The sequence below is a fragment of the Ictalurus furcatus genome, chromosome 2, assembly GCF_023375685.1.
Source record: "Ictalurus furcatus strain D&B chromosome 2, Billie_1.0, whole genome shotgun sequence".
Lineage (NCBI taxonomy): Eukaryota > Metazoa > Chordata > Actinopteri > Siluriformes > Ictaluridae > Ictalurus > Ictalurus furcatus.
Window position 1 is genome coordinate 30375028 of NC_071256.1, and position 16483 is coordinate 30391510.

General features: G+C 36.0%; 1 protein-coding gene and 1 long non-coding RNA gene across 2 annotated transcripts in view; one reads left to right on the forward strand and one right to left on the reverse strand.

The window, feature by feature from the left end:
- Positions 1 to 16483, reverse strand: part of LOC128617653 (uncharacterized) — a 48369-nt gene that overhangs the window by 28117 nt on the left and 3769 nt on the right. The window contains exons 4-13 of the mRNA XM_053640769.1: positions 15007 to 15278; positions 14470 to 14615; positions 14108 to 14376; positions 9131 to 9150; positions 6836 to 6949; positions 6325 to 6437; positions 6082 to 6215; positions 5245 to 5373; positions 3383 to 3465; positions 1317 to 1337 (exon numbers count right to left, since the gene is read on the reverse strand). Coding sequence (XP_053496744.1) covers positions 1317 to 1337; positions 3383 to 3465; positions 5245 to 5373; positions 6082 to 6215; positions 6325 to 6437; positions 6836 to 6949; positions 9131 to 9150; positions 14108 to 14376; positions 14470 to 14615; positions 15007 to 15278 — 1301 coding nt within the window. The remainder of the gene's footprint in view (positions 1 to 1316; positions 1338 to 3382; positions 3466 to 5244; positions 5374 to 6081; positions 6216 to 6324; positions 6438 to 6835; positions 6950 to 9130; positions 9151 to 14107; positions 14377 to 14469; positions 14616 to 15006; positions 15279 to 16483) is intronic.
- Positions 7564 to 14094, forward strand: LOC128601099 (uncharacterized). Its single transcript, XR_008384649.1, has 3 exons — positions 7564 to 8175; positions 8488 to 8542; positions 12956 to 14094. It is a non-coding gene; the product is annotated as an uncharacterized LOC128601099 (long non-coding RNA).

The window sequence follows — 16483 nt, forward strand, 5'->3', positions numbered from 1 at the left end:
TCCCCAGTTTTTCTGGTTTTGACTTTTGTCTGTTTCCCTAATCTGGAACACCTTCTATGTGTAACTGTGATTTCTGTAACCTATACATACATTACCAAATATACACCTTCTGTATGTTAAAACAATAAATGTAACATGTTGATGTAATAAAATGTTCTATTCTTTTTTTGTATTATTATTCTGTTTGTCATTCCTAATTTGCTCCAGGAGTTACGATCACAAAACTCATTGCTTTTGAATGGAAGTTTATGGATTTTACACAGCAACATCGCCAATGTGAATTTCTAGTCTTAGCTTCTCTACACTCACAGAAAAAAATCGCATAATGTACAGTTCATGTGTGATTATGTGATATGTAATCACATGTATGAAGATATTATGCCCTGAAATTGCAAAAGTGAGTTCAAGTAAACATATATGTAACACCATGTGAATAATATATGAAATGTAAAAATCATGTGAAAAATCAAACCCGTTCCCTACATATAAAATAATAATAATAATAATAAAAATAATAATAATAATAATAATAACAATAATAATAATAACAATAATAATAATAATAATAATAATAATAATAATAATAATAATAATAATAATAAATTAACATGTGAAAAAGAAACTAAATAAATCATATGGGGATAAAAATTACATGTGAAAAATAAATTGTGGGGAAAATTTTAATGTGAAAAATAATTAACTGTGTGTGGGAAATGAGGGGAAAAGAATTGAGCATAAGTGAAAATATATAAATAACGTGGAACAAACCTCAATGTGAAAATATAAGAATCAAATGGGGAAAAACTGCATGATCATTACAGTTGCACATACTGTTTATGTTTGTATGGAAATTCCTCTTTGGTAGTCACAATAATGTATGGCCCCTTTTGTAAATCTGTACATATGATTCACACACAGAGTTTCTTCTTTAACACTATTAGACTAAATAGATGAACACTGACATGGAGTTAAAACACCAACAATGGCATGAATGTTAAATTAACACTGATCACTGAGAACTATATAAACACTATAAAAGTATATAAACACTTACACTAGTGAATTTGCTGTGCATGTAAAATCACTGACAAAACACTGAAATATGCACTCGTTTCTTCATGAAATTAATTTCAAGTTTAACCACTTTGTCATGAATCTGTTTGCTCACAAACCTGTGAATCCACTTTGTGGTCTCTAATCTATGTTCTAAAAATAGTATGCTTTTGTCACCATTATTTTATAAACATAATGTGGGTGCGTGCATGTGTGTGTGTGTGTGTGTGTGTGTGTGTGCGTGTTTTGAATCAAGAACTTACCATCTAGCTGGGAGAGTGAACCTAATGGAAAAGAAAGAGACAAGCGCAATGTTTAATGTTCTATCAAACAATGTCAGAGTTTTACCACTGTATATTCATATTCTGTATGAAAAGCCTTTGCTTTCTAAATATATCATAAGGAGCAGACAATATGCAGATTATAATTTTTTTTAAAAAATCAAGAGAACCCTGTATTAGTGAGACTGATTATTGACTGATTATTGATTTGAGCTTTCTTAAGAACAAGGATGTTCTTGCTTATTGAGTATAATTTTGAACACAACATCACATGAATTTTGATGATGCTAAAAAACAATAAACATAGATAATGACAGTAAATAAACTGCCTAGGAACATCTGTGTAAAAATATAACACTATATAATGTCACTGACAAAAAATAGTGTAAATTTAAAACAAATGTTCAAAGCTATTTTAGTAGATTATCAATTGTAACATTTCAATGAAACAAATGATTTTAATTAGAGTAAAATTACAATTCCAGTCAAATTTGCATTTCAATTTACATATTAAAAACGTATTATACACAGTGGATAATAGTGAATATACAGATATATAGAGAATAACAAATATACTGAGAAAAACACACATCAGTTCACAATGGACCCAGTGAGTAAACATACTTTAAGGTGTGCTTATCCCAACAGCTCCAAGGGAAAATTCCTTAACGTCACAATCACATCATATGATATAATCATGAAAAGCTTGTTTCCTGATATAAATGTCACTTTAAGTGTCATTATGATATACACAATTTCCTTTATAAACCTTATAAGCTGGACTAACTAGAAAGGAAATGGTTAGATTTATGTTTTTATACTTAAAATGGCATAAAACAGTGCATGTTCTTCTCTGTCCCTCTCACACAGAGGCTGCCGGCACCAAAGACTACGCTCCCCAGCTGCACCATAGTAACCCTAACCCTGATCCTAACCCACAGGTGCTCACGCTCAGCCTCTCACGCCCTGGGTACCGCCTCGACGCTACTGCAGCCTGAACGCCACTTCCAATGCCAGGACGACCACGCTCTACACCTGCACTCGTCACCTTCTCATCGCTCACCCTCTTTCACTCATTGTAAATAAAAGAGCACTTTTCCCCCTAAATCTGCCTCCAGTGTGTCTGTGTTCCGCCCCGCCAAAGCCCTGAGTAGTTACAGGTAATTCATCATTAGAGCCACAATAATGTATGGCTCCTTTGTAAATCTGTATATGTGAATCACACTCAAGAGTTTCTTCTTAAACACTACTAGACTAAAAAGATGAACACTCTCATGGAGTTAAAACACTAACAATGGCATGAGTATTAAATTAACACTGGTCACTGAGAATTATATAAATACCATTAAGCTATAAAACACGAGTGAATTTGCTGTGTATGTAAAACACTGACAAAAACACTGCAAATATGGACTCGTTCATTCAATCAATAAATTTCAAGCTAATCACCAAGTTTGTGAAGTTTGTGTTCACCCGGACGCCACCTTATCATAAACCTCACAAACAGGTAAATGCCTAACCTAAATGGTTAAATGCTTTTGTCACTGTTATTTTTGCCTTATGCAAGCATACTGTGTGTGTGTGTGTGTGTGTGTGTGTGTGTGTGTGTGTGTGTGTGTTTGTGTTTAACATCTGAAGCTGTTATTGCTCCAGCCAAGACAATAAAATTAGTAAAAATAAATGTGACCATCATTTTGAACATATCACATGAATTTTTATGATGTTAATAGAAAACATGGTACTTCATGGTAAAAATAAATATTTTAATTGTAACAACAAACATCAAAAGACTAGATGCATTAGATTAGCTTATGATGTATTACATTAAGTATGCCTATTTACACATATTTAATTAGAAGAAAGCTCCTTAGTATAAATAAATGCAAATATTTGTTTCCATACAAAAGAAAACGTATAAGAGTCTCAGCAACCAACTAACAATTCTGATATCTATTGTTTAAAAAAATTACCCTATTATCCTTTAGTGTTTTGCCTTAAATGTAATATATTAAAAATATAATCAGAATGAGCCATTCTTTTACACCAACCTCTAGCATTAAGGAACAGAGCACATAGACCACACACAATTTTCCACAAAAAGATATCCATGATCTTGTGTCTCCTCTGGTTTCAGGCAGTCTTCTGTCTCTTGATGTCTTGTGTCTCTACATACGATGTTAGAAACGTCCTCAATGCTGCACTGTAAACTGTAACCTCCCCAACCTGCACCACCTGTTTATACTTCCTCACAAGAGGTTACTTCCCACACTGATCTAGAAATCAGTCCCTGTACAACTTGTAATTACTAGGTAGAGGAAAAACTGATTTGAGATCAACATTGAAGAATAATATACCAAACAAACAATGAAACATATACAGTTGAGGTCAAAAGTTTACATACACCTAGGCTAATGGCATTCAAACTCAATTTCCTATAACACCACACATTTCATGTTACCATACATTTCCTGTGTTAAGTCAATTAAGGTATCTACTTTATTTAATAGACAGATTTATTTCAGCTTTTATTTACCATATCAGATTTTCAGTGGGACAAAAATTTACATACACTTTAAGCAGTATTTTACATTTACATTACATTTATGACATTTGGATACTGGTTCACTAGGTCATGCACTAAGAATACTATCAGTCTAAAAAACTCTGTTGGGAAGGAAAAACAGACAACACAAATTTTGTTTTTTAAATAAAGTACTAATTTAAGCATGGTATTTGGTGACATATTTGAGTTATTATATCCTACTTGGATTCTCTGCCTTGCCTGTTCTATATTATTTGCATGATTGTTTGACCCTAGCCTGTTATTTGATTTTTGCCTAAACCTTTGGATTTGTTGTTTGATTAAACTGCCATACCTACAGTGATCGTGATTGCTACTGCTCTGACCTGGATTTTTTTCTCTTGCAAATTCAAAAAATCTTAAGTATTTGTTTGTTTTTTCAGCCTGGGCCTTTTTTCCCCTCGTTGTGCAAGTATCTGCACCAAACTTATCTGTTCAATAGTATGGGGGTTTTTTTTATTGAAAATTGCTCAATGAATGTGCTATTTGCTATTAATCACTGTCATTCATGTGTTGCCTGTATTATAGCACCGCGAACAGCTAGAATGACAGTAGACAGTTATTTGAGTAAGTCTCAAGATGACACTCCAGGGAACTACATAAAAAGAAAACTAAGAATTTAACAAAAAATTTTTAAAAGTTATAAGGAAAAAAATTAAAGTTGTTACAGCTCCTGGCCACAATTGAGGGTGTGGTCTGGAGTTTCATGATAACTAGATGCATTGCTGAGATAAACACTCGAGAGCTTTTAAATTTTAGACACACAGTTCAAAAGTTATGACCATAAACATTCTTACAAATTAGGCCCAAATTTGACCTGATCGTGGCACTGGAGCATTTGCAGAACTTGAACCAAATTTAGTCAGAATGTTCCTTAGACTCACCCCAATTAGTGTGCCAAATTTCAAAACTTTTTACCAAATGGTTCTGTGGGCTGCCATAGACACCCTAGCCAGAAGAAGATGATGAAGAAGAAGAGGTAGAATAACAATAGTGTACCTATGCACTTTTGGTGCTTGGCCCCTAAAATGTTTTACATCAGAGTGATTATGTTTCATTTATTTAGATTTTTTAAAATTAAGCCTGAATTGTAAATTTGAAATTAAAAGTTCCTAAAACATTATAAACATTATATCTAAAACATTATATCCTTGCATTTGTACATACTGTCATGACAGACCTGTCACTAGTAAGATCCTCAAGCATGGGAAAGGATTTGAGATGAAACTTGACATATACTGGTTACTTTAAATATTTTCCAAATATTTTCCTTTGAAATGATATGGTCTGGACCAGGTCAGACATGCCCACACATTCAAATGCACTCACCCACGGAGCTCATAGACGATACAAAGGCGTCCGAGAAGGTAAAAGTGGGTCTTCATCGAGACGATGTAACTGTCATTTCTGTCTTTCTTCGTCAAACTATTGAGGATTTCCACCTCTTCCCTGTAAGTTCTGAATGGAGACCAAATCAAATTAATTCTACAACAGCACACTGAAAAATTCCCTTACAGTAAAGGATAAACTGTTAAAGGCTTGGAGTTTCATCTAAATGAGTGTACACATGTATTGATCAGCAGCAGTATTGATAATCAATTTCATATCTGATGACAAAAAAGAAATATGAACAATGTACAATATTAGTACATTAGATTAAGGATCTTATAGGGGGAATATGACAGGGGCAGTCCACTTTTAAGATCCATATATTTGCTCCCAGCAGTGAAGAATTTCCTCAGTGTTCTAACTTAAGGAAATCTCTAACTTCACTAAACCCTCCTCATTCATCATTCTAACATGAGAAGACAGAGAGTTGTTTCCTATTTGCAATTATAAATTTCCATACTTCTTTTTCTCATATTAGTCTAGTCATATTAGTCATATTTTTATCATATTAAAGTCTAGTATTTTCCTTTTTTTCCTTTTCTTTCTCTCTTTTTTCCTTTTTAACAATTTGCCTGTCAACACTGTCTCTCTAAGAAAATTAATGGCTTATTAATGTATTATTGCATGTAATTATAGGACTGGGACAATTTGTAAATAAATCTCAGTGCTCAATCTACACTAAACAGCTTTAATAATGTAAACCAATGTTTCTTCTGTTCCCCATGTAGTAATACCATATAATAAGACATAAAAAAAAGTAGACTGTAATACTATTACCCCATGTCTTGAATGATTTTAACAGCCACCATCTCATTGGTCTTGTGATCCAGACACTTAGAAACCGGTCCAAAGGATCCTTTTCCAAGCAGTTCCAACACCTCATAGCGGTAAGCTATGTGATCAGGGGGAACCTGCAAACACACGACCCAAAACCAGTCAATTTTAATGATGTTTCACTGATAAAACAAAACAATAATTACTGAAATATCCATCAGGCCAAAAGAACAGATTGACTGTTACCTGTATGTTGTTGCCATTCGATTCACCCTTGCCCAGGTACCAGAGCTCAGAGTATTCCCTGATCTCTTTCAGTTCAAAATCAGTCAACTTGTCGCTAAAATGCCTGACCACATCTAGAATACACAGGAGTGGCATTAATGCAAATCATGATTGTAAATCAGTGGCCATTTTTAGTAGGTCGTTACTGGTCATTTATTTTTAACTAATGGATAGACGGTGACAAAGTTATATTTTTATTAAGTCAAGAGAAATTTCACAATGCTTGTAATTCCATCCCAATAACGTGATAGCTTTTATAAAGCACAGACACTGCAATCTTTTTATATTACAATTATAGCCTAATTAAAATGAACTAGCCTGCGTGAAAGTGCCTGGGCTGGTTATTCCTAAACCATGTCAGAGCATTAATATATTTCAGACTAATATCATCCTAAATATGGAAGAAACTGACTAATATTTTTTACATCTACTCTGAGGTGCGTGCTAAATCTGAACTTTGGTTATTTTGTACCTCTGGGTGTCATGAGAAACGGAGGTCTCTCCTTGTGCTCCTGTTTGTTGAAATGGCACTGGGTGTTGACTTGCTCTGGTAGGTCCTCTGACCCTCTCCTTGCTTCTGAAGTACCTAAATGGTAAATGATCTGCATTTATATAGCACCTTTATCCAAACCGCTTTACACTGAGTCTCATTCATACACACACTCACACACCAATGGTAGCAGAGCTGCCATGCAAGGCGCTAACTTGCCATCGGAAGCAACTTGGGGATCAGTGTCTTGGGCTGGGAATCAAACCACCAACACTATGATTAGTGGACAACCTGCTCTACCACCTGACCTGAGCCACAGCCACCCCATCTGATCCTATTTTCACAATTAATCAATAAGCCGATGTTACTGAGAGTAACAGACTACATTTGTGCAACACCCTTGTGGGGGGAAATGTCAAGGTTTTTCCCCTGGCACAGGCTTCTGTGATGTTGCATGTTTTTTTGTTTGTTTGGGTTCTTGTCCTGTCTCCTGCCCTGTATTGTCATTGGTTGCACCTGTCATGTCATCACTCACACCTGTTCTTAGATTTCTTTGATTAGTTTGTGTATTTAAACACCTGTGTGTCTTCGTTTGGCATGACTTAATGTTCAGAGCGTGTTCAGTGCCACTTGACTTTGTTTTTGTTCGCCAAATCACTGCCGTTTCTGTCATGGTACTTCAAGCAGGATCAAAGGCTAGTTAGTGGATTTTTTAAAATCATTAAGCACTTAAAAGTCATTAGACTCAAATAAACCGTATAACGATTGTTAAAAATAGCTTAAGTAATCATTTGAGAGCTACAACAATGATAAGCCACTTACATTTATAGATAAAGCTCCCTGAGAGTTCGTCTGTGTTACGCCACGGCCAGCAGAGGGCACTGCGGCACGGCTTCTGACTGGTCACGTGACTCTTTTGTTTTCGTTTGCTTCCTGCTTGGACATTGATTTAAGTCTGATCATGTCTCTGATTTGCCCCAGGTGTCCATGTTTTGGTTTGATTATGTTGACTATTTAAACCCCTCGGTGACTGCGCACTTCGCGTAGTATTATTTGGTTTACATTTGTCATGTCGAGGAAGTATGACGGTATGTGCTAACGTGTAGTATGCTAGCGGTCGTAGCTAGATGTCCAGAGTTTGTATAGTCAGTAGAGACCGCGCTCCCTGTGTTTGTTTGTCTGCTAATTAATAAAGACTTTGACCTACACCTGCATCCGCCTCCAGTCCCGTTTCGTAACAGTCTGAGAACAAGGACATATAGGGAGAAAATTAACAGGGATCCATGCAGAAGGAAGGCGATCCTAAGAGAACGACGGAGAAAGTAAATAGTTTAAATGTTGTTTTGAAAAATGCAACAATTCTCTTTAAAGACTTCATTCATCTTAATGACCATAGTTTGAGCATCAATCATGTTTAGCTGTGCTAGGTATAGCCTACCTAGTCTTGTTAAAATTAAGTTTTAATAGATTTGGTGGACATGTTAATTTTGTTATGTATATATATATATATATATATATATATATATATATATATATATATATATATATATATATATATATATATATATAATGACACACTGTCATGGTGTGAGTCCATGGAGGCGAATACAAATGCATAGCTACTTTATTTGCAGACAGATGCAGGGAAACGGGGCTCAGGGAAACAAAGATGAGGAATATACACACCAGGTACCAGGGCTATCAGAAACTTAGTAAAACTAGAAAATGAACTAATAAGTTTCAGGCATGATCTCCATGTCTGAATTCTGAAGGATTCTAGTTTGTGTCACGATGAACCGGAACCAAATTGTTGTGTGTTAGTGGAATGTGTTTTTTTTTTTTTAAAGCATTCCTAATCACCCCGCCTTTCAACCCTCACACTCTCTCTCTGTTTTTCTACTTCCTCTTAGCATTATCTGGTAGACTAGATGTCTTTAGTTCTTATCTCACACAAACCTACCTAATAGATGTTCTGATTTTATCTGTGACCTGTTCCAACTAACATTTGTTATTCTTTATCAATATTTATGTGTGTATATATACACTATGCTTTCTATGTTGTTAAACTAAGAAGCTTTCACTGAAAGATGTTGTCAGTGTTACTTTTTCCTGGGCCCAGACGAGAGGAAATAAGCCAGAGCGGGGTTCAGATTTTGGTTCTGACTGGTATGGGACAAAGAACTTAAACCCTAGGAAAAATTACTAAATAATCAAAATACATTGCATAAACAAAAGCATTAACAAATATAACCAGACCAAACACTAATGGGACCTGACTTGAATTAATGCTCCAGCAACTAAGGAAGAAAAACAGACAACTTAAATAGGGCACTAATCAATCATAGAAAATGACAAACACATACAGGAGTATGGTTGAGACAGGAAATGGAGGGAGACAACAGGTGAAGAAGTCCAGCAAGGACAGTCAGGATGCCCTCTAGTGGACAAAGGTGGAATTACCCCTGAGGGCCATGACACTTAAATAATTGAGTGCTTATAACTGTAGAACTATACAACTGGAACTCATAAGTGTGTTTATAAAGAATTATAGTCACTGACAAAATGTTACAATATTTCAAACAAGCATCCATTGGCTGCTGGTCAATAGGGGGTCGTTGGGGCACTTTAAGTTATCCAGAGAAGAAGGCTACGTAAACATAACTTAAATATATATTGCAAAATAATTATGAAATTTGTCTCTAGCAGTGATCCTATACAGAGATGAGAGTTAATACTGCACATATCCCAAAGTATGCTCTTGCTACAAACCAAAAAAATGGATGCTGGATATGCTTAACAGATTTGAGACAATGTTGCCACTCAGCACCAACTTGAATCGGATGACTCCTTTGAGAAAGATAAGTACACAGAGTGGAAACTTGTCATTGTGGAATATGATGGCAAGCCATATGTTCTCCAGATAACAGTGATTCACAGAGATGACATACAAATCAAATGTACGATCCAGAAAGATGGGAAGAATTTGTTTATGTGACCGGAGAAACGTTTCAATTCAATTCAGTTTTATCTGTATAGCTCTTTTTACAGTGGTCATTGTCTAAAAGCAGCTTTAAAAACCTGACTGCTTTCACTGTTCACAACAGAATGTAGTTGGTATCATATCTGAACCTGAGTCAATGCATCGTGCTGCTCGACTCAAGCCTCTTGACTGGCTAATGTTCAATCAGTGAAAGTATTGCTACCACCTCTAAGATAGACTTATAAAACTGTGTCTGAATAAAAACAATTTTTGAAATTGTGTTTTCAAATGAAATTAAATACATACATGAATTAAACAAAGAAAGACTTTTTGGTGTTCAAGACAAAGAATTTTCAGCAGTTTTGAAAGGATGACAGCAAAGTTTGACTTGCATTTACTGAAAAAGTCCAACAAGTTCAACACGTAAGTGTCATTCATAATAAATAAAAAAACACCATATGAAAATAAGTGTCTAACAATGAAAATAAATATCTCTCATGCTCTTTATTACTTAACTTTTATTTTTTTCTTAATTTTTGTTATGTCACACCATAGGACACATTTACAGTGCAGTTCAGTGAAATTTTTCATAAAACGGTGAAAGAATTTACAAAGTTGGTGACCACTTATATATATTTTTTAAATATCAGACTTTACACTACATAAATAGATGGGTGTTTTTTTGTTTTTCAAAAATTGTGCTTTACAAAAAAAGGGGCTTTTTACTGCATATTTGTCAATTACCCATACAGTACTGTGCAAAAGTTTTAGGCACCCTATTTTTTTAGTACAAGCTTGTTATATGTGACTGTTTTTTTTTTTTTTTTTAAGTAAAAAAACATTTTAGATTCTCAAACATTAATTTTCTAGCACAAAAATTAAATGTTACAGAGAAATGTTTGCATGTCATTAAAGAAAGTAGCATAAGAGACAACTTGTTTAATTTACTACTGGTTACTGCTCTTTATGGTATTTTTTTTATGTAGAAACAGTTAATTTTATTATTTTGAAGGCATCATTGCTCTACAGCACTTCTTTGCATGTGCATAAAACTTTTGCACAATACTGTACATACTGTAAATGCTGTGTGTCCTTGATATTAATAAAAATTCAGCACAATATAAAAAACTGCGGAAAAGTATTTGCACAGTACACAGTACCTGATTTCTAATGTTTTTGTGTATATTTCATACTAAATAGTTTTAGGTCCCCAAATGAAATACAACATAAAACAAAGGCAACCTGAGTAAACACATATTACAGTTTTTATTTATTTATTGAATTAAATTATCCATCAGCTGTCACCAATGTGAAAAACCAATTGCCCACTTAAACTTAAAATCTGTTTGTGCCACCTTTAGCAACAATAACTACAACTAAACACTTCTGATAACTGGAGGTTAGTCTTTCACTTACTTCTAGGACTAGGACTTACTCCAATGTTCTGGAACATTGCTGCATAATCCAGTTACACTTGAGTTTCAAATTACGGACTGAAGAGCGGACATTCTCCTTAGGATTTTCTGGTATTTTCTTTTTGTGGAATTCTGTGTTTGGTTTATGTCAGAAGTAACGGGATCCCGGGTCCTTTGATGTTGTCCTTGGCTCTTTTGTGACTTGCTGGATGAGCCGTTGCTGTGCTCTTGGAGGAATTTTGGAAGGTCGGCCACTTCTGAGAAGGTTCACTACTGTGCTGAGTTTTTCTATTTGGAGATAATGACCCTCACTGTGGTCCTTTGAAGTCCCAGAGCCTTTGAAATAGCTTTGTAACCCTTCCCAAACTGATGTATTTCATACTGTTATATCACCATCTTCATCATCATCATTATTTCCGGAATTTCATTTCATTTTGGCATAGTGTGTTACTGGGTAAGACCTTTTAACCAACTTCATGCTGTTGAAAAAGTTCTACTTAAGTGTTGACTTGATTGAACAGGGTTTACAGTAATCAGGCCTGCTTAGGTCTAGTCCAGATGAACCCCATTATGAATGCAGTTTCCTAGATTTGGGGAATTAGTAACTACGGGGGAAATACATTTTCCCACAGGCCCAATTGGTATTGGATAACTTTTTTGCTTCAATAAATAACATTATCATTTAAAAACTGTGCAGCTGTGGCTTAGGTGGTAGAGCAGGTTGTCCACTAATCGTAGAGTTGGTGGTTCAATTCCCGGCCCATGTGACTCCACATACCAAAGTGTCCTTAGGCAAGACACTGAACCCCAAGTTGCTCCCGATGGCAAGTTAGCACCTTGCATGGCAGCTCTGTGTGTGTGTATGGGTGAATGAGACACAGTGTACAGTGCTTTGGATAAAAGTGCTATATAAGTGCAGACCATTTACCGTTTATTCAGGTTGCCTTTGTTTTAGCTTAGATTTTGTTTTAATTTCTGAAACAATTTAGTATGAGATATACACAAAAAAGAAGCATGCAAATACTTTTTCACAGTACTGTACAAAATACTTATTTTTAGTGCAGAAGAAATTGCATGCATTAGGTGTTCAGTAAAAATTGTGGATAATTTATATTTTACGTTTGAGTAAAGTGCTAATTGTAGTGTGCATTCCCCTCTGAAACTATTGGAATGGCAAGGCCAATTAATTTGTTTGTGCTATGCACCAAAGGCATTTAAGTTTGAGATCAAAAGTTGGATGTGAGACAAGAGTTTAGGATTTAAGATTTTATTTCCTGGTATTTACATCTAGATGTGTTAAACAACATAAAACATAGAACCTTTTGTATCAGACCTCCCAATTTTTAGGCAAGCAAAAGTGTAGGAACAGGTAAGTCTTGAAGTAAATTAAAGTTGCAATAACTGCATCAAGCCTGTGACTGACTTGTGTCACCAAATTCTTGGTTTCTTCTTTTCCAGGTTTTTACCACAGCCACTTTCAGTTGTTGTTTGTTTTGGGGGGTTTCTCCCTTCAGTCTCCTCTTCAGGAGGTGAAATGCATGCTCAATTGGGTTAAGGTCTGGTGATTGACTTGGCCAGTCTAAAACCTTCCACTTTTCCCCCCGATTAAGTCCTTTGTTGAGTTGGCAGTGTGTTTTGGATCATTGTCTTGCTGCATGTTAAAGTTCCTCCTGATTAATTTGGATGCTTTTCTCTGTTTATCGACAGACAAAATGTTCCTGTAAACTTCTGAATTCATTCTGCACTACAATCATGAGTTACATCATCAATAAAGATAAGTGAGCCTGTTCCAGAAGCAGCCATGCAAGCCTTGGCTCACCTGTTCTATGTCTGATTGTTTATACACAAGTAGTTCTTTCTTTGTGAGGATATTCCAAATTGTTTTAATGGCTATGTCCAATGTTTGTGTAATGAGTCTGATAGATTTTCCCTCTTTTCTCAGCTACAAAATGGTTTGCTTTTCTCCCATAGACAGTTCCCTGGTCTTCATTATGTTTTATCCTTTAACAAATGCAGACTTCACAGGTGAAACCTAGGGCTCAAACCAAGAGTGGACATTCAGAGCTATTAATTCTTTAAACAATCAATTTCAAGTTGTTTAACACATCTAGATGTAAATATGAGAAAATGAAAGCTGAAATTCTGTTCTATCATCGTATATCCATCTTTTGATCTCAAACCCAAATGTATTCAATGTATAGCAAAAACAATAGAATTGGCCTTACTGTTCAAATAATTTCCGAGGGGAGTGTATTTTTTTTTTAAAGAGATTAATCAGTTAAAATGATATATTACCACACACACACACACACACACACACACACACACTGCTCATGGCAACCCAATAATTTACTAAGACACTTCATGTTATTTTACTTTTCATTTGTCATATATGTCATATAATTCATAATTTGTCATATACATTCAGGTACATATACACAGACAGGAGGTGCAAGAGAACAACAGACTGGAGCAACCATCTGCAGATGGTGCAGACAGCAACTACCCAACTTCTCTCTATAGACTATACAAAAAAAAAACTGAGTTACTTGAGGCAAGTACTTAAGATAAAAAAGTCAAACCTACAGATAAATGCTAAATATTGGTCTTCTGTATGACTGATAAAATAGCTAGAATACAGTAATGTCACTCCTTTTGTTTGTGGCTCTTTAAACTAAAGTTTTAGGTTTTGCCTCTTTGATTCACATACAATTAAACTGTCTGTTTAAAATGTTTTGTAGAAAATAAAGTAAAAGCTATAGATAAAAGCTAAGATCTTCTGTAAGACATAGAAAAAATACAGTAATGTTAGCTTACTTCTTTCGTTTACACTTGTGTGTTTAATTTGACTATCATCACTAGAAGAAATGGAGGGAGAGGAGGAAGGGGATGATGGAGAAAGAAAGGAACAGACAGAAGAGGTTGGGAGAGCCACGGTTGCCATTTGAGGCTACAACAAATCCAGGTTGATTGCTGCTGATCTTGCTGTTAATCCAGTCTTGGTACTGAGACACTCTGGTGTACACACCAGGGAACTTAGGTAAAGCGCAGCCATGGCCAAAGCTCACGATCCCAGCCTGAACCCAGGTTTCATTAACCTTGACTACCAGTGGACCTCCAGAATCACCCTGCATGGACAACAAGCTGTTAGCTACATGTCTGCTCTTCCACCACATGACACTGTACCACCAAATTAACATCGCAGGTTTTAGATTTCTTACCTGGCATGAGTCTTTTCCTCCCTGAGCTAAGCCAGCACACATCATATTGTCTGTGATAGAAGTATATGAATATGCTTTTGCACAGTTACTGTTACTGACAATCGGCACCTGCACCTCCTGCAGGGTTCCAGGGGATGGCAAATTCTCTGTGGAGACCCATGATGAACTTTTATCAACATGCTTTTGCGTAATGAACCCTACTGAAAGACCAGCTTGGTCTGACCAGCTACCAGGAACAAAAACATAGGGCAAGCTAATCAAACTGGTAGATGCTCTTTGCTGGCTGGTAGGTATTTTCCAGCTTCCTTATTACACGAGTAATTTAACTAATGCTGTAAGTGTTGGAGATTTTATAATTGCTTCACTGTTGTGTGCTGGTTTTACCAGCTTGGATTGTTTTGGCTGATCAGGCCAAACTGAAAATTTTCAGCAGGCATGAATGTTTCAAAGCAAGGAATGATTCAGTTCTTTCCTGGTTTTATTTTCAAATAAAATTGATACATTGAAATGAAGTTTGTATCACTATGTTTCACTCACCATCAGAAGCGATTCTACCCCATCCTGTGACCCAGACATTAGTACCACCAGGAAAAGAACTGCTGCTTGCTGCGAGGCACACCGGCATGACATAATCATTGAATGTCACTGAAGAGGCGAGCTGGACCAGCGCAATGTCATTGTCATTATCAATATTAGGGTTATAGTCTTCATGGATGATAATGCTATTAACGCTTAGCTTCTGCATATTAGCGTTTGTCTCGTCCAGACTTTGCATTCCAAGTAAGGTTGTGATAGAATCTGCACCATTCCTGAAAATGAAAGGGAGTGATATTGAGACTGATATTGCCATTTAACTTGTTACTCCCCATCCCATATTTCCTTATGTTTTATATTTACAATAAACAGTAATAACCTACTTCCATTAAACTATGGGACGTGTTGTACACAATGATAATCAGAGGTGGGTAGTAACACTCTACATTTAGTTTGTTACATTTACTTGAATAACTTCTTGAAAAAAATTGCTTTAAAGAGTAGGTTAAATAGGTAACGTAGGCCATCCTCTTACTCAAGTTACTTTTTAATCAAAGAAATGTACTTTTACTTAGCTACAGTCGGTGGCGTCCCTCTGTTACTGTTAAATGTTAATGAATATATGTAGTTTTAATAATTAGTTTATATCACATATAATGAGGTCGCTAGACTCGCGATACGCTACAATGGTCTGAAGGCGGATGAAACAACTGCTCACTTTTTGTAGCAGCTCAGTGCTGGAAGATAATGGCTGAAGCCAGCGGGTCAACAGGGGCAGGGCACATACTGTTCCATAGTCTGTTCTTTTGTTCTCTGTTGTCTTGTTTAAATGCAGATGCTGACAAGTTTGTGTTTTAACATGTTGTGAAATTAAAAGACAAATGTTGGGGAAGTTTTTGTTTTTTGGGTTAAATGGTAAATGGCACACTTATATATAGCGCTTTTATCCAAAGCGCTTTACATTGTGTCTCATTCACCCATTCACACACACACTCACACACCAATGGTAGCAGAGCTGCCATGCAAGGTGCTAGCTTGCCATCGGGAGCAACTTGAGGTTCAGTGTCTTGCCCAAGGACACTTCGGCATGTGGAGTCATGTGGGCTGGGAATCGAACCACCAACCCTACGATTAGTGGACAACCCGTTCTACCACCTGAGCCACAGCCGCCCGGGTTGTGTGTTTGATTGTGTGTTGAAAATGACAGGTTCTGTGTTATTGTACCCATCATAGGACTGGGATAGGCTGCTTCATCTTGAACCCAGGTTTTATATCATATAAACAGAACAGACAGACTTACAAGGAGAACTGTGTGACGTACAGTTCTCCATGTAGTCTGTGTCATGTGATGGAACGGGCAGACAGATGCAAATGCACGTAAAGGAGTTTATTGAGATCAGGGCAGATGAATCTAAAACATAGGCAATAATCATATCCAGAAAACAGGCAATGGTCGGGTGATCAGCACACAGAATATCAG